The 27,201-nt window shown below is 36.7% G+C and overlaps 1 protein-coding gene across 4 annotated transcripts; it reads right to left on the minus strand.

Annotated features, from left to right (window-relative positions):
• On the minus strand, nt 1-27,047 carry LOC144454037 (cubilin-like). 4 transcript variants are annotated; one of them, XM_078145445.1, is made up of 18 exons: nt 26,910-27,047; nt 25,976-26,015; nt 20,050-20,487; nt 18,474-18,827; nt 16,439-16,762; nt 14,573-14,911; nt 13,477-13,827; nt 12,258-12,596; nt 10,825-11,163; nt 9,398-9,751; nt 7,784-8,134; nt 6,179-6,529; nt 5,198-5,548; nt 4,196-4,546; nt 2,248-2,577; nt 1,077-1,142; nt 564-722; nt 1-158 (listed from the first exon to the last, which is right to left on the minus strand). In XM_078145445.1, the coding sequence occupies exons 1-18, from the start codon at nt 27,000-27,002 to the stop codon at nt 76-78; spliced, it is 5,013 nt and encodes a 1,670-aa protein (XP_078001571.1). In that variant the 5' UTR covers nt 27,003-27,047; the 3' UTR covers nt 1-75. The 4 variants fall into 4 exon arrangements, with proteins under 4 accessions (XP_078001571.1, XP_078001570.1, XP_078001573.1 ...); XM_078145444.1 differs by having other exon boundaries at nt 2,248-2,580; XM_078145447.1 differs by lacking the exon at nt 6,179-6,529 and having other exon boundaries at nt 2,248-2,580.
• Between the last annotated feature and the right edge of the window lie 154 nt (nt 27,048-27,201).

A 27,201-nucleotide genomic window follows, 5' to 3' on the forward strand; every position in this document is an offset into this window, starting at 1 on the left:
TGCAAGGAAGCTTTGTATTTAATTTAATGACAATAGTGTCTTAACATTAACCAACAATGTATTCTTGAGTACATGCTATTCTGTATGATTCTGCAGGAAAGTCAACACCTTCAAGACTACCTCTTCACCATGATCATCTGACCTCTTTGAAATGGTGTCTGTAAGATATAAAGTTTCTTTTGTATTAAGCAAAGTTCGGACAAAAAGCGAGCAACATAATCACAAGAGAGACACACCTGGGTGTTGAGTGTTGGTATATTGTGTTACGTTAGCATAACAGGGAATTGAAATATAAATTAAAATGGGGAGGGGGGATTATGGTGCAGAAATGTGCCTCAACGTCCAATTTATTGATTGGTGTAGTTGCCTTTTCCTACTATTGATAATATATTCTATTTGTGTTCGTTACAGTATCGTTTCTTTTTTTGTAACGTGTGTGTGTGCGCGCGCACGCGAATGTCTGTATTCGTTAAAAGAATGGGAGATGTTAATGGACACAGTGCGCAGAAGAAGGATATGACAAATTGTGTGCGGTGACGACAACTGCTACCTAGATCACTTACTGGGAGCTTCTTCGTCACAAAGTTCTGAATCTTCATCACCGAAATTGAATGGTCTGGACCAAGTACAATCTTGTCGACCGTTACATATCATATCAGACGTAGCACACATATTTGGAGATTCCAAGCACTGGATTCCAATGGTGCCATGATCCTGACAAACTGAAGGGAAGAGAAAGATAGGTTTTTTTTTATTTGTTTGAGATTGAGTGATGAATTTCAATTATACCTGTATCAAACCATCTGACACAATATCCCAAATAGAAAGTACTGTAAAGTTGGTATGGGTTTCTTCTTTATTTTCTTTTTGTATAAGAATCTTGTGTTGTACCGTTGTTTAGTCAACGTTTGGTTGCAGATTTTCAAATAAAACATTTGTACAACTTGTAATTGCATCGGTGGTACATTCCTAAATGACAATTAATATGGAATTGCACATGAAACATCCAAAAATATCAAATCCTCATCCATATGGCCACTTTAAGTCGTTTGATATATGCCTACAAGTATACGTACCAGTGAGACCAAACTGTGCTAGTGCACTAGCTAGAGCTTGGTCAATTGTCACTTCGTCGGTAGCCTCTGAAAATACAAAAGATATTGTTGTCATACTTGAGTTACATGCACATTCTCCAAGTTACTTTGTTATTTTTACCTCCCGAAAGAGGGAGGGGGTGTTGTTGCAGTTATATAGTCTGTCTGTCTGTCTGTCTGTCTGTCTGCCTGCCTGCCTGCCTGCCTGCCTGCCTGTCTGTCTGTCTGTCTGTCTGTCTGTCTGTCTGTCTGTCTGTAGCTGTCCGCGTGTTAAAATGGAAGAGTCCGTACATGCACATCTCGGCGTTACATGTACCTTAGGGAGTAACTCCGATCACATAATAGTAGGGTTTATTTTGGTTTTGTATTAAAATCATCACACAGATAAATGTATTATTTCATGTTGGCACCATTTGTATTTGAAATAAAATAAGAAAGCATTGGCAATTTATGAACAATGTTAATTACGGTTTGATTTTGTACAAAAAACAAAACATGTTAAATAGCCGTTACGCAATTTTTGGAAATACCTCAGGAGATGTACATCATAAATGATCAGAACTGGAAAGCAAAGTTTGTTAAACTGAGCATTTTTCTACAAATAACACTAGACAGCAATTGAACACATAAAGAAATCATAACAGTATGCAAATATGTGCATAGTGGGTGACTATCCATAAATAGTAATGTATTCAAATCAAATAAGTCAAACTTCAATACTAATAAATACTACGGTAGATAACAGCTATATGATTTGATTGGAGTGAATAGATATAAACACACATATATGCATAATAGATATAGGATAAAATGATAGAACATAATAATAGTATGTGCTTTAATATGTGTGATATCAAATAAAAATAGCCCATGTTACAACTACAGATTGTTATATTTCCCATTTGGCAATTTGCCGCATTCCATACTCTACCTGTGCAGCACCTCCTTCCGATCTAAGATGAGTGAGGGGGGTGGGGGGGGGGGGTGCTGACCGCAGGGAGGCGCTGTACTAAAAATAATTGTATATACCGTTATCAAACTCCAATAGTTTATTTTAGCATAACACTGAACTTGACAAATGATGCAAACGAAAACACATATTCGTGAAGTGGCATCTGTGAAAATAGTAACTCGGTGATATAGACCTACATACCAGCCCACACTTGTAGCAAAAACCCACTCATTTGATACGTTGAGTCGCTGGTGAATGAAAGTTCAAGTCGATTACTCGATAATTCGGTCTTAGTCTGGTAGTAGTCTTCACATGCTTGTTGGACTTTATTTATTGTGACAAAGTCACAACAACATTCCAAGTCGTAAACAAGAAATTGCACGGAAATCACCGTTCCCGCCATGGTCGTAACCTTTGTAATACAATCGACGTTGGGAGTGTAGTCACTTGGGTAATTTGGTGAGCCAATAATCAGAGATTCACCATCCTCCAATTTGTAGTCCTGGCCACAGGTACCACTTGCAACGGGTGCTTCTTTAAAAGGATAATTAAAAGAGCAGAACAATATATGGTGGTTAGTCATCACTTATACTGATACCATCTTACTGCAATACCATTCTTCATGTGGATTATCAGTACTGCCGAACTATCTGTGATAACATTGCCGTGTTAAAGTATTTTTCTGTTATTTGGTAATGCAATTTCTGCTTTTGACGAGGGAAAACACAATCCGTTGTTCACAGACATGAATTGGTGCATGCAGTCGCAGCACAATAAAAGAACGGCAAGCTAGATTATTAAACTTGCACTAGCTGGATGCAAGTGGGGCGTTTCTTTAATAATCAAATAACCGAAGATATATTGACTAACAATCGATTACTTATTTTTTTTAAACAATGTACCTCATAATTAGTGATCAATATTATCCGTACCGCGTAGGTAGTGTAGTGGGACGCTTAAATCTTGAGCGAAAGTTCGGGTTTTAAAATATGTCAACATGTTAAAACTGCACTAGCACCTGGAATATCATTTTGCGATTAGACAACCACAATATACTCACTGACAATTGCTTATATACCAATAATTAGACATTGTACATGATCATCAAGTCAAATTGATCTTTGCCTCCACACCGTGATAGCCGTTGATAGCGCTGAGTCATAGGTGTGGAGGCAAAGATGAATTTGATTTGCTTTATCATACAGCTTACAAATATGTTTAGCCAAAGGTGATGCAATGCTGTTCACATTGTACAATATTACGAGTAAGTTATTTTACTTAACAAAATGTTTTCAAAAACGGTCCAGTTGCAGCTAGTGCACCAAATTACATGATATTTCATCTTGATTAGCTTGCGAATGCTATTAAACCATGCAATGTATCAGGATCAGTGAGACTGGTCACCAGATTTCATGTCTAGACAGACACAATGACAATAAAATTCGAATATCTCTTACATAGTGCCAGTTCTGTATTTCGTTACGTCGTATTGCTTTTTGTTATCATTTACAGAGCAGACATGGCTATAGTTATTGCTAAAATGATGTAGGTTTGGTGTTTCACTCATGGGACATGTTTTTTGACACAAAGATAGACATAGTTCAACTCTTGACTAACAATAACAGAGACACAATAAACACCGTAGGATCCTTTGTCCAATCATTGAACACTGATAAGTACAGCTATTATTTCACAGTGCAGTAGAAACAGGCTTCTGAAACATTACACATGGACCTGATGATGTTAATGCCTGCAATTGTGTATTCTCTGGACTGATAATCAACATTACTATATTTCAACTTTACTTATTCTACATCCCACTGTACACGGCACCTATGCAATTGTTTCTTTTGCATCAGAGGTTGTGTTAGTGTGTGTAATAAATATCATGTTACAGTGAAACACCAAGCCTACACCATTTTAAAGTGTAAGGAATCTTTTTTGTATTAGCTGCATTGTGTCCATATTTACACAAAACTATGTGGTCAGTGTAATTGATCTTGATACATCATTTAATAGCATTTGCAAGGTTAGACGAATTCTCCTGTATTTATTTGGTGTTTGAATATCATCTGGTGGCACACTTTACAGATATCCGCATAGATATATCACTACTTCACTGTTTAAGTGTTTTGTCTTGCCTACCTACCTGCTAGCATAACCCTTAAGCTGAATCCAGTTTCAACAACTGATGAGTCACTCGTAAAGGTCACTGTAAGTTCATTGGAAGGTACTTCAATTTCGCCATCTGGAGTCTCATCACATACAACGGCATCACCGTTGATTGACAGATAATCACAGCAACATTCCACTGCAAAATCGGTGATTTGATAGTAGAGATTTCCTCCAACATCGCCCTCAACGGCCACACAGGTTGTGATATCAGAATAGGAATCGTAATTATCAGGATAGTTTGGTGACGTAATTGTTTGCTCTTCACCAGGGGAAAGCACAATCCGTTGATCACACGTATCCGTTGGACCAGGTGTAGTTACGTGTACTGTACAAAAAGTCAACAGTTTAGAAAATGTGTATTGTACAATAATTCAGTGGTTTATATGTAAAAATATATTTCGGTCATCACACTCAGAATTCGAACGTACACACACACACACACACACACACACACACACACACGTGCGCGTACACATACAATCGCACAGAGGTCACGACTTCAAAGTTCGCTGTTGATTTGAAAAAAAAGAGTTGCAAATTTGTATATTCTTCAATTCTATTTTGTTCGCGCTGAGAGACCTGTCATAATTATCTAACGAGGGAGGGGGAGGGGGTGGGTGGGCTTTTGGGGAAGAATTTTGGATTTGAATATATATTGTGGCAGATTGCTCCTATCACCGCTCCAAAAACCATGATAAAAATTTAGCAAATGATGTTAGAAAGCAACATGAATTCTTATGGTAAATGTGACTGTGTATAGTGTGATACACTTCAAAATCAAACACAACGCCATATTACACAAAACTATGTGGTCAGTGTAACTGATCTTGATACATCATTTAATAGCATTTGCAAGGTAAGACGAATTTTCCTGTATTTATTTGGTGTTTGAATATCACCCGATAGCACACTTTACAGATATCCGCACAGATATATCACTACTTCACTGTTTTAGTATTTTGTTTTGCCTACCTACCTGCTCGCCAAACCCTTAAGTTGAAACCTGTTTCAACAACTGATGAGTCACTCGTAAAGGTCACTGTAAGTTCATTGGAAGGTACTTCAATTTCGCCATCTGGAGTCTCACCACATACAATTGCATCGCCGTTGATTGACAGATAATCACAGCAACATTCCACTGCAAAGTCCACGATTTGGTAGTAGAGATTTCCTCCAACATCGCCCTCAACGGCCACACAGGTTGTGATATCAGAATAGGAATCGTAATTATCAGGAAAGTTTGGTGACGTAATTGTTTGCACTTCACCAGGGGAAAGCACAATCCGTTGATCACACGTATCCGTTGGACCAGGTGTAGTTACGGGTACTGTACAAAAAGTCAACAGTTTAGAAAATGTGTATTGTACAATAATTCAGTGGTTTGAATGTAAAAATATATTTTCGTCATCACACTCAGAATTCGAACACACACACACACACACACACACACACACACGTGCGCGTACACACAATCGCACAAAGAGGTCACGACTTCAAAGTTCGCTGTTGATTTGAAAAAAAAAAGTTGCAAATTTGTATATTCTTCAATTCTATTTTGTTCGCGCTGAGAGGCCTGTAATAATTATCTAACGAGGGAGGGGGGGGGGGGGGCAGGAGAGTTTTCGATTTGAATATGTATTGTCTCAGATTGCTCCTACCACCGCTCCAATAACCACGATAAAAATTTAGCAAATGTTGTTAGAAAGCAACATGAATTCTTATGGTAAATGTGACTATGTAGTGTTATACACTTCAAAATCAAACACAACGCCATATTACACAAAACTATGTGGTCAGTGTAATTGATCTTGATACATCATTTAATAGCATTTGCAAGGTAAGACGAATTCTCCTGTATTTATTTGGTGTTTGAATATCATCCGGTAGCACACTTTACAGATATCCGCACAGATATATCACTACTTCACTGTTTTAGTATTTTGTTTTGCCTACCTACCTGCTCGCCAAACCCTTAAGTTGAAACCAGTTTCAACAACTGATGAGTCACTCGTAAAGGTCACTGTAAGTTCATTGGAAGGTACTTCAATTTCGCCATCTGGAGTCTCACCACATGCAACGGCATTGCCGTTAATTGACAGAAAATCACAGCAACATTCCACTGCAAAGTCAATGATTTGGTAGTGGAGATTTCCTCCAACATCGCCCTCAACGGCCACACAGGTTGTGATATCAGAATAGGAATCGTAATTATCAGGATAGTTTGGTGACGTAATTGTTTGCACTTCACCAGGGGAAAGCACAATCCGTTGATCACACGTATCCGTTGGATCAGGTGTAGTTACGGGTACTGTACAAAAAGCCAACAGTTTAGAAAATGTGCATTGTACAATAATCCAGCGGTTTATATAATGTGTAAACATATATTTCCGTCATCACAGAACACACACACACGCGTGCGCGTACATACACAATCGCACAGAGGTCACGACTTCAAAGTTCGCTGTTGATTTGAAAAAAAAGTTTCAAATTTGTATATTCTTCAATTCTATTTCGTTCGCGATTAGATACCTGTCCCATAACAAATATGTTTAAAGCCAAAGGTGATGCAATGTTGTTCACATTGTACAATATTACTAGTAAGTTATTTTACCCAATAAAATGTTTTCAAAAACGGTCCAGTTGCAGCTAATGCAGCTATAACGAATGTAGTGATTCTACAACAAATTAAATGATATTTCATCTTAGTTTGCGAATGCTAGCTAATTAAACGATGCACATTGTATCATGTTCAGTGAGACTGATCACCAGATTTCATGTTTAGATAAACACAATGAAAATAACATACGCATATCTCTTACATAGTGCCATTTCTGTATTTCGTTACACTGTATTGTGTTTTGTTATCATTAATAAATGTCAGAGCAGAAACGTATAGCTAAAATGCTGTAGGTTTGATGTTTCACTCATGGGACATTACATTTTTGACACAAAGATAGACACATTTCAACTGTAGACTAACAACAACAACAACAACAACAACAAAAACAACAACAACAACAACAACAGAGAGACTATAAACACAGTAGGATCCTTTGCCCAATCATTGAACAATGATAAGTACAGCTATTCTTTCACAGTGCAGTAGAAACATGCTTCTGATGGAAACATTACACACGGACTTGATGATTTTAATGCGCCTGCAATTATTTATTCTCTAACTGATAATCAGCACTAATATATTTCAACTTTACTTCTTCTACATCCCACTGTATGTATACGGCACCTATGCAATAGTTTCTTTTACATTAGAAGTTGCATGAGTGTGTGTGATAAATATCATGTTACAGTGAAACACCAAGCCGACACTATTTTAAAGTGTAAGGAATCTTTGTGTATTAGCTGCATTGTGTCCATATTACACAAAACTATGTGGTCAGTGTAATTGATCTTGATCGATACATCATTTAATAGCATTTGCAAGGTAAGACGAATTCTCCTGTATTTATTTGGTGTTTGAATATCATCCGGTAGCAAACTTTACAGATATCCGCACAGATATCTCACTACTTCGCTGTTTAAGTATTTTGTCTTGCCTACCTACCTGCTTGCCAAACCCTTAAGTTGAAACCTTTATAACTAACAGATCCGTCACTCTTAAAGATCACAGTAAGGTCGTTGGAAGGTACTTCAATTTCGCCATCTGGCGTCTCACCACAAGCAATTACATTGCCGTTGATTGACAGATAATCACAGCAACATTCCACTGCAAAGTCAATGATTTGGTAGTAGAGATTTCCTCCAACATCGCCCTCAACGGCCACACAGATTGTGATGTCAGAAGGGGAATCGTAATTATCAGGATAGTTTGGTGACGTAATTGTTTGTTCTTCACCAGAGGAAAGTACAATCCGTTGATCACACGTATTCATTGGACCAGGTGTAGTTACATGTACTGTACAAAAAGTCAACAGTTTAGAAAATGTGCATTGTACAATAATTCAGAGGTTTATATGTAAAAATATATTTCCATCATCACAGAACACCCACACACACACACAAACACATGAGTACACACACACACACACACACACACACACACACACACACACACAGAGGTCATGACTTCTAAGTTTCCTGTTGAGTTGAAGAAAAAAAAAAGAGTTGCAAATTTGTATATTCTTAAATTCTGTTCGTTCGTGCTTAGAGACCTGTCATAATTAATTAACTAACAAGGGTGGGGGGAGGGGGGGTGGAGTTTTGGATTTGAATATGTATTTTTCAGATTGCTCCTACCACTGCTCCAAAACCCCAAAAATGGTCCAAATATATATCAAATACGAAATGGGTGACTTTCTCATTTTGCAAATAATGAACTTAGTGCGTGAAAATGCAAGTAGGGGAGTCTTTAGGAGGAGTAATTCCTAACCTGCTGAAGAATTGAGAAATAATAGTTGGTTGTTTAGGAGTCATTTTATTTCAACAGGTAAAAGGACAGTGTGTTCATCATAGTTATCAGTTACACACATGCACATTCATTCACATTCACATGCATTCATACATACATACATACATACATACATACATACATGCATACATACATACATACATACATACATACATACGTACGTACGTACATACGTACGTACGTACATACATACATACATACATACATACATACATACATACATACATACATACATACATACATACATACATACATACATACATACAAACATGCATACATACACGTACGTACATACGTACGTACGTACGTACGTACGTACATACATACATACATACATACATACATACACATACGCACGTACGTACATACATAAATACATACATACATACATACATACATACATACATACATACATACATGCATACATACACGTACGTACGTACATACATACATACATACATACATAAACACATACATACATTCATACATACATACATACATACATACATACATACATACATACATACATACACACACACATACATACATACATACATACATACATACATACATACATACATACATACATGGATGCATACATACATACATACATACATACATACATACATACATACATACATACATACATACATGCATACATACATGCATACATGCATGCATGCATGCATGCATACATACATACATACATACATACATAATACAAAGGTAAATTATATATTTCCTACCTACCTGGTACCCAAACTCTTAGATTAAACCCTTTATAGGTATAGGACGCATCACTCGTAAAGGTAACTCTAAGGTCATTAGAAGGTGCTTCAATTTCGTCACTAGACATGTGGTCATAAGTGATTTCATCACAGTCAAGTTCTTTGCCGTTGATTGACAGATGATCACAGCAACATTCTACCTCAAAGTCAGTGATTTGATAGAAGATATTCCCTTCAACATCGTCCTCTAAGGCCACACAGGTTGTGATATCAGAATAGGAATCGTAATCATCAGGATAGTTTGGTGATGTAATTGTGTGCTCCTCACCCAGGGATAACACAATCCGTTGGTCGCAGATGTAAGTAGATGGTGTTCCTGCAAATTTAAAATGAGAAATGTTGAATGTTTCAAATTAACATGATTAGGTCACGATGAGGCATATCTGAAGTCTGTCTGTCTGTCTGTCTGTCTGTCTGTCTGTCTGTCTGTCTGTTTGTTTGTTTGTTTGTTTGTCAGTGTGCCTCTGTGCTCTGTCTGGTTATTGTTTGTGTCTAGCTGCCTCTCTCTGTACAAATCCCACAGGGTTAGCGCTTGAAGTGATTTGTTTTAAATAAGATATTTATATTTTTTGAACCTGTTTTAACGCAATCTTTTGTTTTTCTTCGAACACGCGAATAATTGCAATGAAGATGTGCACTATATGTGGACCTCACAATGTGGAATAATTATTAAAGCGAGATCTATTCTATTAATTTCATTATTTTCTTAGTACAGCATTTACGTTCAAAGGCGATTACTAGTATATCGGTTTACAGTAGCTCTGACAGTTCATTTGAATAGACGACAGATACACCGCTGATAATCAGCAGATATTACGATACGTTTCATAAATATCATTCTTGCGCGCGTGTGTGTGTGCGTGCGCGCGCGTGCGAGCAATTGTGTGTATGTGCATGCGCATGTGTGTGTGCGCGTGTGTGTATGTGGGACACTTTGTGATTCAACGGCATTAGAAAATACACTTGTTTAATAAAACTTGAGCACAGAATGCAGTCTTAACATTTAGGCTATACATGATTTTGACATTTAACATTTAATGTATAAGAAAATTTGAGGTCACTTGGATTAGCTGGCACATGTGTTGATGGTAAGGGATGCACATACAAGGTAAATCAGTAAAAGTGATAACCCTGCGGGAGAAAAAAGAGCAAGGTGATCATTACTATATTGTTGGTTTGCCTACAAAATAAGTACCATATAAATGAATTGATGTCCAAATATTTCCCAGGTGTAAATGACGTCACGTGTATGATCAGCAGAGTTGGCCCGAAATCGATAGTTAATATATGTATCATTGCTTATGAATGGAGGACTCGTGGATAACGTCTTTACTTCATTTGTTTGTTAAAAGTCAGTTTTGTGTGCACCAAATATTTACACCTAATTACCTGCTGCCCAAACTCGCATACTGAATCCACTGTCGGTAAAAGATCCGTCACTTGAAAATGACACCGTCATTTCTTTGGACGGTACTTCAGTTTCTCCATATGATACTTCACCACATACAACAGCATTGCCGTTGATTGACAGATGATCACAGCAACATTCCACTGCAAAGTCATTGATTTGATAGTAGAGATTTTCTGCAACACCACCCTCAACGGCCACACAGATTGTGATGTCAGAATAGGAATCATAATTACCAGGATAGTTTGGTGATGTTACTGTCTGCTCTTCGCCAGGGGAAAGTACAATCTGTTGATCACAGGTAGAAGTAGGTGCAGTTGCTGTAAGGTACAAATACAACCAAATTTTAGAATAAGAACAAGAATCTTAGAAATACCCCAGTTCTTTTTATGTCGGATAATGGGAGCTCTTTCACTCCATATATAGAGATCAAACAATTTGTATATACAACTAATATACGTAGAAAGTATTCTCCAAGAGGGAGCATTTTTCCGAAAGATCTATCGTCTCTCCCGGTTTGCATAAAAATAAGGCTATATTTTGCATACTCACAGCTCAACTAGGCAAGAATGTTTTAGTCTTGCGATAGACGAAATGGTCCTCTCGCCGATACTACTAATTTTAGTCAGTTTTTATTTGCCAGGCCATCCTTAAAACTAATTGTAGTTCCCAAGGAGTGGCGAGGAGGGTGGTTACTGCATCAGGTAAGTAGATTGATCTTATAGTAAAACATTTCCTTTTTGGGGAAACTCGTGTTCTATTGCAATCAATCGACTACCTTATTGCATAAAAATTAGGCTATCAACATAATACAAAGGTGAAGATGGGTGGTATATTAATATAAACTGGCTAGTATTATTATCGGCGTCTATCGCGAGAATAGAGAATTCTTGCCTAGTGGAGTTGAGTATGCAAATATAGCATAATTCTTATGCAATCAGGGAAGTTGATTGCTTGAATAGAATATACGATAGTGGACTTCAAAGGCTTTAGAAACTACCGGGGTATACTGTATTTAAACACTATTGTACAAGAAAGATTGTGTCCGACATTCAGGTAATACATAAGTTTGACATTTGAACTTGAATGAATATTAAATGTGAGGTCAACTGGATCAACCGGTACATATGGCATGGTTGGACATACAATGTAATTAAATCCAGTAGATACCCGTATAGGGAAAAAATGAGTGAGGGCTATATTACTGTAAATTTGTTTGCCTACAAAATAACTACAAAATAAATGAATTGATTTGTTGATGCCCCAAACTCTCCCTTAATGACAATGACGTCATTTGACGTGTAAGATCTACAGAGTTGGCTTTCGATAGTTAACATAATTACAATTGCTGACGAATTACGGTCTTTACTCAGTGTGTTTATAAAAACGTCTCTCCTATGTTATACATTATTACCTGCAGCCCACACTCGCATGCTGAATCCTGTATCTGCAAAGGATCCATCACTCGTAAAGGATACCGTAAATTCCTTAGCTGGTACTTCATTTTCTTCATATGATACTTCACCACATACCACAGGATTGCCGTTAATTGACAGATGATCACAGCAACATTCCACAGAAAAGTTAATGATTTGGTAGAGAAGATTTCCTTCAAAATCGCCCTCAACGGCCACACAGGTTGTGACATCAGAATAGGAATCATAATCATCAGGATAGTTTGGGGACGTAATTGTCTGCTCTTCACCAGGGGAAAGCACAATTCGTAGATCACAGTTGTAAGTAGGTGTGGTTGCTGTAAAGTAAAAATACAGATAAAGGGCAAATACTTTTTAGGGTTAACGTTGCAACCAAACTATAGAACAAGAACAAGAATCCTTAGAAATACCCAAGTGAGTTCTTTTTTACGCCGGATAAAGGATGCTCTTTCACTTCATGTGTAGGGAATAATCAAATTGCACATACAACAGAAAAAAACTATATATAGGTAGAGAGTAAGAGTTTCCCCGAAAGGAAACATAGGATCAGTCTACTTTCCTTATTGCATAACAATTAGGCTATCAGCATAATACAAAGGTATCTGTGGAGACGGGTGGTGTATATATAAAAACTGCCTAGTATTGGCAGTCTCGTCTATCGCGAGCCTAAAGAATTCTTGCCTAGTGGAGTTATGAGTATGCAAATATAGCCGAATTATTATGCAATCAGGTAAGTTAATTGGTTGAATAGAATATACGATACTGGACTTCAAAGGCTTTGGAAAGTATACTGTGTTAAAAACACTATTGAACAGGAAAGATTGTGTCCGACACTCACGTAATACATTATTTTGACATTTGAACTTGAACGAATAAGTAAATGTGAGGTCAACTGGATCAACCGGTGCATATGGTATGGTTGGACATACAATGTAATTAAATCCAGTAGATACCTCATATAGGGAAAAATGAGTGAGGGCTATATTACTGTAAATTTGTTTGCCTACAAAATAACTACAAAATAAATGAATTGATTTGTTGATGCCCCAAACTCTCCCTTAATGACAATGACGTCATTTGACGTGTATGATCTACAGAGTTGGCTTTCGATGGTTAACATAATTACAACTGCTGACGAATTACGGTCTTTATTCAGTGTGTTTATAAAAACGTCTCTCCTATGTTATACATTATTACCTGCAGCCCACACTCGCATGCTGAATCCTGTATCTGCAAAGGATCCATCACTCGTAAAGGATACCGTAACTTCGTTAGCTGGTACTTCATTTTCTTCATATGATACTTCACCACATACAACAGGATTGCCATTAATTGACAGATGATCACAGCAACATTCCACAGAAAAGTCAATGATTTGGTAGAGAAGATTTCCGTCAAAATCGCCCTCAACGGCCACACAGGTTGTGATGTCAGAATAGGAATCATAATCATCAGGATAGTTTGGTGACGTAATTGTCTGTTCTTCACCGGGAGAAAGTACAATCCGTTGACCACATGTATCCGTTGGACCAGGTGTAGGTGTAGTTGCTATAAGGTAAAAACGGCAAATATTCAGTCTTGAAACCAATGTATTATCTTCCGATACGATGTAGATATGTCTGTCTGTCTGTCTGTCTGTCTGTCTGTCTGTCTGTCTGTCTGTTTATCTATCCATCTGTCTCTGTTTATCTGTATGTCCGTCCGTACGTCCGCCCATCTGATAATCTCCCATAAGTTAAGAAGCAAGGTAAATTGTCAGTTTAACTGACACCTTTGTAATAATGGGATCAGAGCTATTTTAATCTAGATAAGGGAATTTGGATAGCATGAGGAAATATCGGTGCTTTCGTTTAGTCAATGAAGAGAGTGAATATTCAGCCGGGTGACAGGGAAAGAAAGACGGAAAGCAACAGAAAATCGGTTTTATTGTACCTAAACAACAACAACAACAACAACAACAACAACAACAACAACAAATGAAATCAAATCATATCAAATCAAATCAAATCACATCACATCACATCACAACAAATCATTAATCATTGGTGCTTAGAGGTAGACTGATATACAACGTAAGTAATGTATAAAAACAATATAACTCAAATTACACAATAACTGAGTTGATGTAGTGATCTAATATCAATCATTACCAAAGTTTAACTGACGTCACATGTGCAGATACAGATTTCAAAAGACAATATATTCGTCATTGCGAACAAATAGTGGACTGACGGATAGCGTATGTACTCCATTTCATTGTGAAAATTTGCATTAAATATTTATACATAATTACCTGTTGTCCAAACTCGCATGCTGAATCCTTTACTTGTTACAGACCCGTCACTCACAAATGTTGCTGTAACGTTTTTAGAAAATACTTGAGTTTCAACATATGCCATTGTACTACATTCGACAGCAAAACCGTTGATTGACAGGTGGTCACAACAACATTCCATCTCAATGTCAGTGATTTGGTAATATAGATTTAATTCAACACCGCCCTCTATGGTCACACAGGTGGTAGTGTCAACATTGTTATCATACTCAGAAGGATAGTTCGGTGACGTAATCGTGGTTTCATCACCAAGGCCAAGCAGGATACACTCGTCGGTCGGTTCATCAGTGTCCCCTTCTGTTTAAAAAGGTGTAGAACAATTGCATTGTCATTGAGTACAAACATGTAAGATTCTTAAGGTTGGAAACGGAAACGGATTATTGTAATTCGTTATTGTCTCTGGGTGTCATTTGTAAACTGTAGATATAAATAATGTAAAAAAAATTAACATAAACCATATTGTGATTCCCATAGTACATTGTAATCACCGACTTGTTAAGTTTTAATATCACATATTTGTTTTAATACTTTATAGAAATAAAGAGGAACTAATCAAGAACAATTCGTCGGTATGATCTGAGAACAGGGTAATTTATCAAGGTATGAAAGTGTAATGAACCTTTGTGGACCGAGAAAAAACAGGTCCAATTTCGCTGAAATAAAATGTACATTTGAGCGTATTAAAACATTCCACCTTTAGCAAATGTAGGATTATACCACTTTGATTACCCAACGTGATATCATTGCACACAAAAAAATAATATGCTATTTTAAAATTAAACACCGACTATATATCTCGTAAAATACGCTAGAATTAACAAAACTGTACACTTAAATCAGGTGTAAAATGAATGCCTTCTGTAAGGGCAAAGTCTCTAAATTGTGGTTCCTAGCTATATAGCTATCATAGAAAATACACTCCTTACTTTGCAAATTACTTGGTGATTACGTCACCGCATGGATACTTGGCAAATTAATTTTACCAACGACCATTAATGGTGCGAATTAATCATTAAACTGGCTTTATCAACAATTTATGTATAACACATGCACATCGTTATTATCACCGTGTGTGCCAAACTATATGAAATTTGAAGCTTGTACTGTCGAGATAATGTATAATTAATATAAGAATGACATATGTAATTGTTATGAAAACGACTTATTACAAATAAAATTCAAACACTTGCGAGTTTTTGTCATGTATCACACAGTACCAAATTGTATGAAATTTGAAGCTTACATTCCTAAGAAATGTGACTTTAAAGAACATGTGCGTTTTTGTTATGATTGTGGTATCTACCGAATTATAGTGTGTATTTTTAAGATACAGTGGAATTATTGAAACAAATCATCAATAGGGCAAATTACACGCGTCCTGTTAACACTATTGTATTGACAAAACTGAAGTGAAAGTTAAAGCGTAAGCATGCACTATTAAAACGGCCTAATTAACGGAAATCACTGTTTATGCATATATCTCATTAATATTCACAGTGTTTACCAAACCCTTATGTTGTAGCCATTACTAATTACTCCTTTTATGATCATTTGTACCGAATTTCTTTTACCACAAAATGATACACACAGACAGACACAGACACAGACACAGACACAGACACAGACACAGACCCAAAGACGACCTTCCCTTATGGAAGGTAAATAGGATGAAACAACCACGTCCATGTCATTTTGCAATATAATAGAATAGTGTCATTATTTAAACAAGGGTGAACGTCAGTTTTTTTTTGTCGAGGATAGATATGTAAAGGTACGACGCGACACTACATATAATAAACTTAAATATGGTTATTGTTAACCTACCTGTCCAGACCCTCATGCTGAAACCTCCGAGAGTAAGACTAGAATCACTTGTGAAGATGATTTCAAGCTGGTTTGAATCTGGTATTGTTTCTTCAGTGGGAATGTCACTGCAAGTCACGAACTCGCCATTGATTATCAGGTGATCACAGCAACATTCAAGATTAAAGACGATGACTTGAAAGTGCAAAGTAACATCGCCCTCTACCGTTACGACTGTAGTGACTTCAGTGTCGCTGTCGTAAGTCTGTGGATAATTTGGTGACGTAATCATTCGTTCTTCCCAGGGTGCGAGCACTACATACTCAACATTTGAAGGTATATCAACTTTCAAATAAAAGAGAATAATACATTTACATTTAAAACTATTACTCGTAAAATATTGTCCACAAGGGCAAAAGAACATCTTTGTAAAATTTACCGGTACCATAACTAGTATAATTTGATATTTTATGCGCAGATTGAAAGAAGAAATGCGTCTTTCAACAGGATTTCTTCATTTAATATTTTAAAAGCCTGCACTAGCTGTAACTGGAGTATTAGTTTTTGGTCAGACAAAATGAAAATAAAAATCTACCTACCCCACCAATTCTAAAATTGAGCGTAATCGGAACCACACAATTTTTTGGGGTTTAAGGAGAGATTAACTCAAACTTGTTAAAATACCAATAATTAGACACTGTACATGTTAAATAGTGGTCGATAATATTTGTAACAGCAATGCTTGGTTGCATGAGGGTGGCAGTGATTCTATGTTTCAGACATAAACACTTGATTTGATTTGTTTATCGTACCCACGGAAAAGTGAAATATTTCAGTTTTGTACAGTTGCACTTTCTGAAAGACATTTACCCACGGGTGATTCAATATTGTTTAGGGTATATGATAGTACGATTGTCAGCTGATCAAACGTGTTTAAAAACACAGTTTTAGTCACTGCTAGATGCAGTTTTATTTGAACGCTATTTTGTAGGATATGGCGTGTAGGGACGACGACCCTCACGTAAAATTGAGAGGCCAATTACGACTGAACAAGATACAATTTATATTCCAGTCAATATACACGCATCTGATTGTCGAACTTTTCACGGGTGTTCTTTAGAATGCATTGTGTAAATTTGTTGACCATACATACTGTATATTATTATCTCATGTATATTTGTGTTACTATTTATTTTTACATTTTGTTCTGTGATTTTATTTATGTGACCCGTAGGTTTAATTCACATTGTGGCATGAAAAAGTCATTCTGATTGTGATTGGATACCAAGATTTACTACATGTCTGATTTATCTAGAACAAAACAAGATCCAAAAGAGACCCTTTATAGCCACTCTAGTATCAGAAGCATGCATACAAAATACAGACAAAATTGAGCATTTTATGAATGAAGTTTACCTGTTCACGGCAAAGATAAAAATGAAAAGAGTAAAAGAGCCCTTTGTGTATATTCAGTATTACATATAACCAACTGTTGTATATAATGATGACACTATTTCCTTCTGTTTCTCATTACCCGGCCGAATCAAATTTTCAGCTCCGACATCAAATGAAAAAATACATTTTCATCTGCCTCCAATATTATACGGAGCAAGAATAAGCAAGTGTCCTGACTGTCTACGTCATTTACAGTCATGATGGCGGCGATGCCGCTCGTTCACGAACAGAGCATTTATTTTTTTCAAAACGGAAGTTATTCAAAACTTCGTTTAAAGTCGTGCTGAGAACATGCCAAATTGTAATATATCTGGGAAAGGGCTTGTTACCAGGATTCCATAAAAAAAAAAGATGGAGAGTAGTAAACTGAAAGATGGAGAAACATGAAGAAGAACAAATTTGTATACCCTTTTTAAGTAGATCGACCGACCGACCGACCCATAGTTGCTATGAAAACGTAATGACAAACAACAAAAGAATAGGGTCGTGATAATGAAGTAATAAAGAACAATCTGTAAACTATGATTTTTAAATGGTTTTGTAATGGCTTGCACGTTGGCTGGTGGCATTGAAATATAATAACACTTTAACAAATACATACCAACAGTCACAAGTAAACGATAACCCTTGCCGCCAAGCCCACCATCACTCTGAAATCTAAAGGTTGCGACGTTTGATTCCAAAGTGCTTGATTCCGGTAGAGTATCACAGGTGTATCCGACGCCACTGCCACTCGTAGGATTTTCTATGGTAAAACTGTCACAACAGTAACATTCAAGGTCGAAGTCTAGGAATTGCAAATGCAACCACAGTCCTGTGTCGGCAACAATTCTTGTTGAGCAATGTAGGGAGGCCTCATAATACTGGGGATAGTGAGGAGACTCTAAAATCACACGATCACCAGCTTGAAGAAGATCTGGGACATCTACACCACATGAAATCGCTTGCACTGAATCTATTGGACAAAAGTTGGGCAAAAGAATAGTTAAGGATATTGGAGGCATATCAATTTAGCACATTATAAAGAATTAAAGAAACGTGTAGCTAGTTAAAGAGGCCACATGACAGAGGAGTTAGATATTAATGTGATATTGAAAGAACATCATAAGTGAATTGAATTGCATTGAATTGATTTGCACTAATTTGAAACTAAGCGAAGTGAAGTGAAGTGTCCTTAAATAAGTAATTTTATTCATTTAAAATTAAGTAAATTTAATTGCAAAAGTGAAATATTTGATAAAATGGATTGGAATTGAATGGAATGGAATGGGATAGAATAGAATAAAAAATAAAGCAAAAACAGAACAATTCAAATTAATTTAAATCAACTTAAATAGAACTAAAATTAAACTAAAATGCAATGAAATAAAGTAGAGTGTAGTGAAGTAATATGAGATTGATTTGATTTGAAAGGTTTTTACTTTATTCATGGATGTATCTCTCCTAATACATCCATGCTTTGAATTTAGGTAGAGTGAAGTGAATCGAATTGATTTAAATGTTAGAATCTGTCGGAAACTATGCGAGTATAGATGTAGGGATAGTAAGTCTTCGTCATAAATAGAATTAGGGACTTAACGAACGACTTAGTCTTACTACTACAATTAACTATATATAGTAAAACCCTTGCACTAGATCAGAAGGCTGTTTTATCAGTGGCGGACAATTAAATATGGCGCTGTAGGTGCCGAGAGGTCTTCTCCTTATCACACTATCAAACTAACAAACATTGATACAAAAACAATAGCGGGCGCCTCAGATGTACATGCATGCGATGCTGTTATCAGTTTGTTTATGTCAGACTCTGTGGATGTTAGACAGATTGGTATGACATATATGACTAACTTTCACCAGACATAAACAAGAGCATGTCGTGAACTTACATCAGAGATGCCAATGTTACTTTGTATCAATATGTGTCTGTTTGATAGTGTGATAAGGAGCCAACCTTTCGGCACCTATAAAACCAGTTTAAATGTCTACTATGTAACTGATAAAATGACAGTTTGATCATATCAATTATTTCGTCGTTTGTATAACCAACTCAATTCACGTGGATATTCTTAGTCGTATGCATTTCTTTTCGTTTGTATACTTAATTAATTACTTTTTTAATTTACTTTTTTTCCTGTGTAGAAATACATCTTTATATTTTACGTTTAAAATTTGATACTTACAAACTCTTAAGACAACATCAGGCGAAGCCATGGCACCGTCGTTAACGTAATGAATAGCCAAAGAGTCAGTCTTAAAAACAAGTGTGTAATCAGATCCATAATTTCCAAAGTAGCGTTGTGTGTTGTCGCCGTCGCCATCACCGGAACCATCACCGGAACTGTAACCGGAACCGGAACCAGAACCAGAACCATACCAGTCATAATAATAGTCGGAGTCACTAGACTCGGTGTCGCCAAGAGCTTCTATTGCGGGTTCAAAGGTGAAATACTGAGATGCACTTGCCGTGTAGAAATGTTCAAATACCACCACGAGTGTCTGTCCAAGACCACTATCGATGATAGTGGTACATCGAGTGATGTCATAGCTGTATTGAAACGTCAGAACTATATCCTCATTCAGACCGATGTAAGAGTCGTCAACACACTGTCCACTAAAACCTGTCAAGATAGCAAGATTTGGAAGCAATTTGGAAGCATAAACGAAAACACATGATCTGACGATTGAACAGTTTCCTATATTTTTGCATGACTGTGTGCAAATCAAAAACATAATTATGTACATTTATATAAACATAAAACATAATTATGCACAAATGATCTATAATTAACATATTCATAAACTTTTAGAAGGAATAAACTTTTACTGATACAACAGTATGGTCTACCTCTACCCACCATATTTGATACAAAGTTTCTGAACAAAAGATGCGAGTCTTATGGCAGTTACTTTTAGTTCTTCGCAATCAGCTGGCAGATCAAGCAACTACACTCGAATCACTCTCACATCTCATGTACCGACTCAACTTCTCTAGTTCCAGGTATAATCTTTATTATTGTCCTTATAGTCTTAATTTTCATAACGCATGTGTATGGCTAAATAATTAATGCAAACCATATTAAAGTCTGCAGGAGGTGTTACCATGCCCTTAAGACTACTCTTAAAACATTGATAAATGATCACTATCAATCCTAGTTATATATGAAATGCAGACTGTTGTCTCATGACATGTTCTCGAGTATGCTTGGAATCTTGTGGTCTGAATCCGATATCCTTGAGAGAGTCTGTTGACCCTTCAGTCAAAATTGGACATGCGATGTACTTAAAATATTGAATTTACTAAAATTATGAATATGTCATCTGTGACAGTACCATTGCATAGAAGCTTAGATCCAATATTGACCTTTGGTACGCTATGTAAAAAACATTTGAAACATTTGATTCTAGACATCAATGTGGAATTAACCGAAACTGTTAGCATTTAAGTGGCCATATGGTACGTGACTAACGACGTCCAAGTGAAATCCTAATCTATCCAGAGATGACATGATTCGTTTTTTGACGTAATTTCAAACATGAATATGTTTTTAAGCAATCGACATTTAGAAATACATATAATTTCGAAGTTGGTTTTTGGATGTTGATACTGGTTTTTGAACATCGAAAATCAAATCACGAGCTGTTTAGGGGGCACTTTTTATCGCTACATCATTGTAATATCTGTGTCACTAGGCTCGAACCAAAAAGACATCACAGGGAAGCGAACCGGACAATGTCTTCGTTAATATCCCGTCGATCATATGACATGACATGGCACAACAAATTGATAGAAAACTGCCCACTTTGAGTACGAGATGATCACACCTCGTGTATAATAAAATATTTCAGAATACTGGTTTAATAATATTTTTCATAAGTATTCCGTCTTGTAAAAGTTCTATGCTTGTGAAATGGCGTTCTTCTGCCACATGACCTGTCTGATTTTAAACCGATACGTGTTCGAGTTAGGATAAAAACCGAATACTAATTAGATGGCTAATGACTTAGATTCAACCAATGGGTGAACGTATTATAATAGACTTTACACTCAAGGTAGGCGTAACTCGTTTGAATGACGTGTACAAATAAAAACATCAGCTTATCACGAATCATTAAATGAAAGTCACTCCTCAAATTTGAGCGAAAACTGAGCTGAGACGCATGCATGGGGAAAGAATGTATAACCATGATGACGCTAAGCTTATTAGATCTTATTAATTTGATCTTTCGCTACACTGTGTCAAGTCTATTACCATATGTGTTCCAAGCTCGCCCGTGTAGTACTAACAGGGGTCGATCGCACGGAAGTCCAGCGACACGCCAATTGGCAACCTTGTGTTCGTTAATATAGTTTAACACAAACGTAACGTTAGGTCCATTCAGCCAAAATGTGCTGGAAAAAGTTTTTTGTGCTCATTAGGTATGAGAAAAGGTATTCTTTTCTAGGTTGGAATATTTTTTGAAAGACATGTCCAAGTTCAGGGGTAGAGTTTGCTTAATTTTTGCTCAGAATATTCGTTGCATTCTCAAAATTATGCTTACAATTGTTATTATTTCATTTTTAGAATAATCAATTGTTTTGATCAGGTCTTAGCTATTTCATCATACGAACTGCCGTCTCAACTCAAGCATTACATAGATCAAGGGTCTCGAACTCCGTAAGTTTTTGGGTGTGTGGAATGTCAAGAGTTTGGGTTTATTACCGTTTGGATTTGGAAGTCTCAGCAGAGTCACCTGATTTTATTTTACACAGAGTTGCACAACCAGCCCCTCACCATCCCCGTTTAGGTCACAACACAAATATATTTAAACTAATACACGCAACACCGTCGGAATGACATCACAATAAATAACGCCGACGATAACGCCTAAAAACAATTCTTGTCTAATGCTCAAAACAAATGTCACTGTACAGTATGAGTGGATGGATGGATGGATGGAGGGATGGATGGTGTCAGTTAGTCATGCAATATGCGCCAGAAACGAGGTCCCGCTCCGAATATTGATTACAAATTCACAATTTATTTGTACATTTAGGACGTCCACCATGTTATGTTATGTTATGTTATGTTCATATTCCGACGGTATCTGCTTTCCTTTGATCTTAGCTCTGATATCATTTTTAGTAAACAAACTGCAAAACCCCAAGAAACTGTATATAGTACGAGTAAAAGGTGCCCCCTAACTTTCAAGTAAAACTTTGAAACGTGAAACGTTGTTTGTGGTTTGATTTTTATTGCATTTCAAAAAACTAATGTTCGAATTTCGATATCAGCACCCTAAACACTAAGTTCCAAAATCACATGTAATTTTAAATGTTGATTTCTTAAACACATACTTATGGTTTGAAAATACGTCAAAAAAACGAATAACATCATCTCTGGATAGATTAGGATTTCACTTGGACGTCGTTAGTCACGTACCATATGGATGAGAAATGAGTTCATGTTTGGGGATTTTAGTAAGGTTTTGTATTTGTAATTATGCCAAATTAATAAGATCATAATTGCACTTCATTATTCATAGATTCTAAGCGGTTATATGGATATTAATTGGGTTTTATCCTATATTCACCTACTTAGGGAGTCGGTATGGACCAAGATAGACTATGACTATGTATATAACTGAAAACTTGTAAAAAAAATGTATCTGGACGTATGTGAGGGAAGTGATTTGTAATCAAAATGGGTAGACACAACGAATCATGACGTCACAACCAGTCTGTACATGCGTCTGTCGCGTACCCATGGTTTTCGGTTCCACGATGCATTGCATGATGAGACGACGTCTCACATGCTGTTACTGTTTTGTATTTAGTATAGCTGAAATGACAGTTTAATTGTAAAGATTTTGAGTGATATGATAAGGACTACACACCATCAATGACAATGGAGAATTTCACTCAATCGACTGGTAAATCCGGGGTACGATCAGGTAACAACCGTCCCCCAAATAATAAAGGTAGCGCGTACAACCCCACAGCCCCACCACCACTTGCACGTTTAAAATACAAGGCGTTGTATATGGCCCCTAGAAGGACAACAGGTCTATTTTTTTTCAAATGTCACCATACACAAATGGTTGAATTAATTTTGCTTACATGTGATAGAAGTGATTATTACATTTTGTTTACAAATCACCTGTACGTACAATAATAAACATTTTTTAGTTAGTTATGCAAATTATTGAGTAACAAACACAGACTTAGGGGCAACATCAAAAGTTCAATATAATATATCTAACTTAATTGCTTAAGTTAGGTCCCAGACCCCCCCACCCCCCCATCTAACTTAACTGACCTAAAATTGAAAATCGTTTCAGACTCCTACTGTATACTTCAACTTTCAAACAACGTACCAATATAATACTGAATTATAAATAAAATAGAAAACCATTTTAACTCAGAAAAATACTTTTATTGAAAGCCAACAGAACACAACAACACTGAATTTACACGTCAAGTCACATTGATTACTAATACTGGTATGTCTGGTTTCAATTTCTTTTTTGAAATGGGAGACATTTCGTGACTGGGTGTAGGCTCATTCTTTTTTGAAATGGGAGACATTCCGTGACTGGGTGTAGGCTCATCAGCAACACTTTGATCGGATGATTTTTGTTTACCTGAAAAATACAGGGCCGGATCGCCTTTGTTAACTAGTTCGACTAAATTGATTGTACAGATAGATTTGATTCATACAACTTGACAAGATGTTTTGCAAACAGCAGGATACCACTTCCCATTTAAGGCCATTCCAAAGATTAGATCGGATGAAGTAACCATTTTCACTGGAGTAAAGAACTATATGTAGTAACATTGCAATTCAAACTGTAAAACATTTAACTGTCTCTGCAAAAACATAGTTTCAACTAGAAATTGTATTTACCAGCTCTCATGCTTTTTAGCCTTCAAGTTGTTTCTGTCGAGTCGTATATTCGTATATATTCGCACGTTTCCGTTGATTTTGACTGTGACCTCGCATCACGACAGTGATGAACACGTTGACGCGGCGGCCACGGCTTTCACATGCATGTTCCAACTATCATCTACAAACATCTATAGATCTGTTTGAAATTGCTAAACTATTGCTGAGTAATTATTTCAGGCGATCGAACTTTTGATTTTCACGAAGGATTTAATCAACATCAGTCGAACGATCAACTTGTTGCGAGTATAGAAATAAACATTCGCAATACCACGCTATCTGCGACAATTTAGTCCAAGTTGAGAGGTCACATCAAACATGACATCTCATCGGTAATTTCCGGATTTACATTCGTATTAGTTTCACGTTATAACTTATGGCCTAACTTAGAACCTTCGCGTAGGTGGATTTTTGGCAACGTCCTCTCCACATAGTCTATTGAAATCAATTATCGTGAAGGTCCTTTAAAATTTACCACTACGATTGAACGATCGGCTCTGATCACGTACCCACTGTGACTTCGTTAACTTTCAAACATATGTTTTAACGTATTTCAAAATAGATTGTTTCGACTCGACCTCCGAGTCCTGGGACATGAACTCGGCTAATGACCGTCGGTCATTTTTGTATTTGGGATGCCACAACTTCGTTGCGCTTTCCTGTACACTGGCCCGGGATTTGCCCTGTTGTTTTTGATATTTAACTCCCAAATCTTGTTTGTTAGTTTCTGAAAGTCGTTCGAAGGGCATTCATAAATTGTGTGAGGAGAAAATATATGGACCAGAAAATTGTACGAACCCTTTGTGTCTCGACGACGCCAACTGATGAAATGTGCGTACGCACACTCTGGATACCCACCTCGTTCCCAAATACCTAGTTTGCAGCAAATTTGAAAGCTGAACCGCGTACCGCTGATAAATCGGACCGACTGTACGCAGTGTTTTAGGTAAAAGCAGCCTTGAAATCGTACTAAATTTGCCAAGTATGGCGTTAAATCGTTTTTGACGGTTGAGAAATTATTTTGGCCAACCCCCCCCCCCCCACCCCCAAACTAAAGCAATTAAGTTTTTTTGTAAACATCGATCTTTTGACGTCGCCCCTTAGTCCAAAGTTATTTGACATTTATTTCAACTTTACATACAGACACACATTTAGTCAGCTTTCAAATGTCACTTTTACTTACGTTTTCCGAGACCCGATTTCGCATCTCTCAAATTCTCGTCCTGGAAAATGGAAAACGTTAATAGATTTGGATGCGCTGTTATGGACATTAAAAACCATATTTTCTTCACTATTGCAACTGTGTTGCCTAGCTGTTCTATTTTCTAATATACACAAGTTTCGTTATAACTCATTAACATATTCACGAACATGTATCATACAATGATAAAGAATTCCGTCTTATTTTTACCCATGATACACCCTTCCGTTATCTGAACAGTTTTAATATTATAGGTATACATATGGATCGGATTTGGCTAGCGCTGTATGGATTATGGCATCGATCAATTACTTAAGACGGAAAATGGACCCATGTTTCGTAACAAAATTACTCACGACTTGTGAAAGACACGATATCCCAGTTTGCCTATTGTACCTCCCTCCCCTCCCTAACCTGGACTATTTCTCTATCTACTACCCGTTTAATGTTACTGTTCACTATCTCTGTTTGATAAAACCTTACAGAAACCAATAAATAAAGTGTACATTGTACAGTTTAAGATAGCAAGATTGTAATTTCTTGCTACATTTTGTGTAAATGAAATAAAGCATTTAAACGTAATGCAGCTAGTCACAGCCACACGGATGCCAATGTTTTGATGTTGTTAGAGTAAAGTTCTTTTCGAGTCAAAAGAGCAAACTTTGAGTAGTGATTTTGATATGGATTGAGGTACCAAGAAACAAAGCATGTTCTTCAAAAATATGCCACTATTCTAATTTACAATAAATGATAATACATTGTTACAGTTGATTTATATAAAACACAGTTCAATGAATGTTCACGCTTGGAACGAAAGAGGTTTCTCTTGATAAACAGAAAAAAAATGTTGAAAAGACACAATCAGTCTGAAATTTTCTTTCCACTGACGATGAAATAAAATCAAACCCGAACCTACCTTTACGTTATACGCAGTGATTATACAAATGCAACCAAAAAGCCAAGCGACGAGAAGGGTTTTCGTCACCAAACCATTTTCGCTAGTACCCATATTTCCCGCTCTAGTCTGACCGATTGCACCTCAAGTCTATGTATGTATGGAAGCTGTGTTCAAATGTTCAACACCCAAATATAATTTAGGCAATTGTTGTCGAATACTAGATTATCAATTATTGACTCAATTATTTCCTGCATTAAAATTCATCTTACATCGAGTAAGCGGTAATTTTCATTGAAATTAATTTAATTTG

The sequence above is a fragment of the Glandiceps talaboti genome, chromosome 3 (genome assembly GCF_964340395.1).
Source record: "Glandiceps talaboti chromosome 3, keGlaTala1.1, whole genome shotgun sequence".
NCBI lineage: Eukaryota > Metazoa > Hemichordata > Enteropneusta > Spengelidae > Glandiceps > Glandiceps talaboti.

Coding starts and splice junctions, on each gene's coding strand:
- LOC144454037 (XM_078145444.1), bottom strand. CDS start 27,002: ATGGGTACTAGCGAAAATGGTTTGGTGACGAAAACCCTTCTCGTCGCT. Junction 13,828..14,572: donor CATGCGAGTTTGGACAACAG/GTAATTATGTAT, acceptor TTTACCTTATAG/CAACTACACCTACACCTGGT. Junction 5,549..6,178: donor CTTAAGGGTTTGGCGAGCAG/GTAGGTAGGCAA, acceptor CTTTTTGTACAG/TACCCGTAACTACACCTGGT.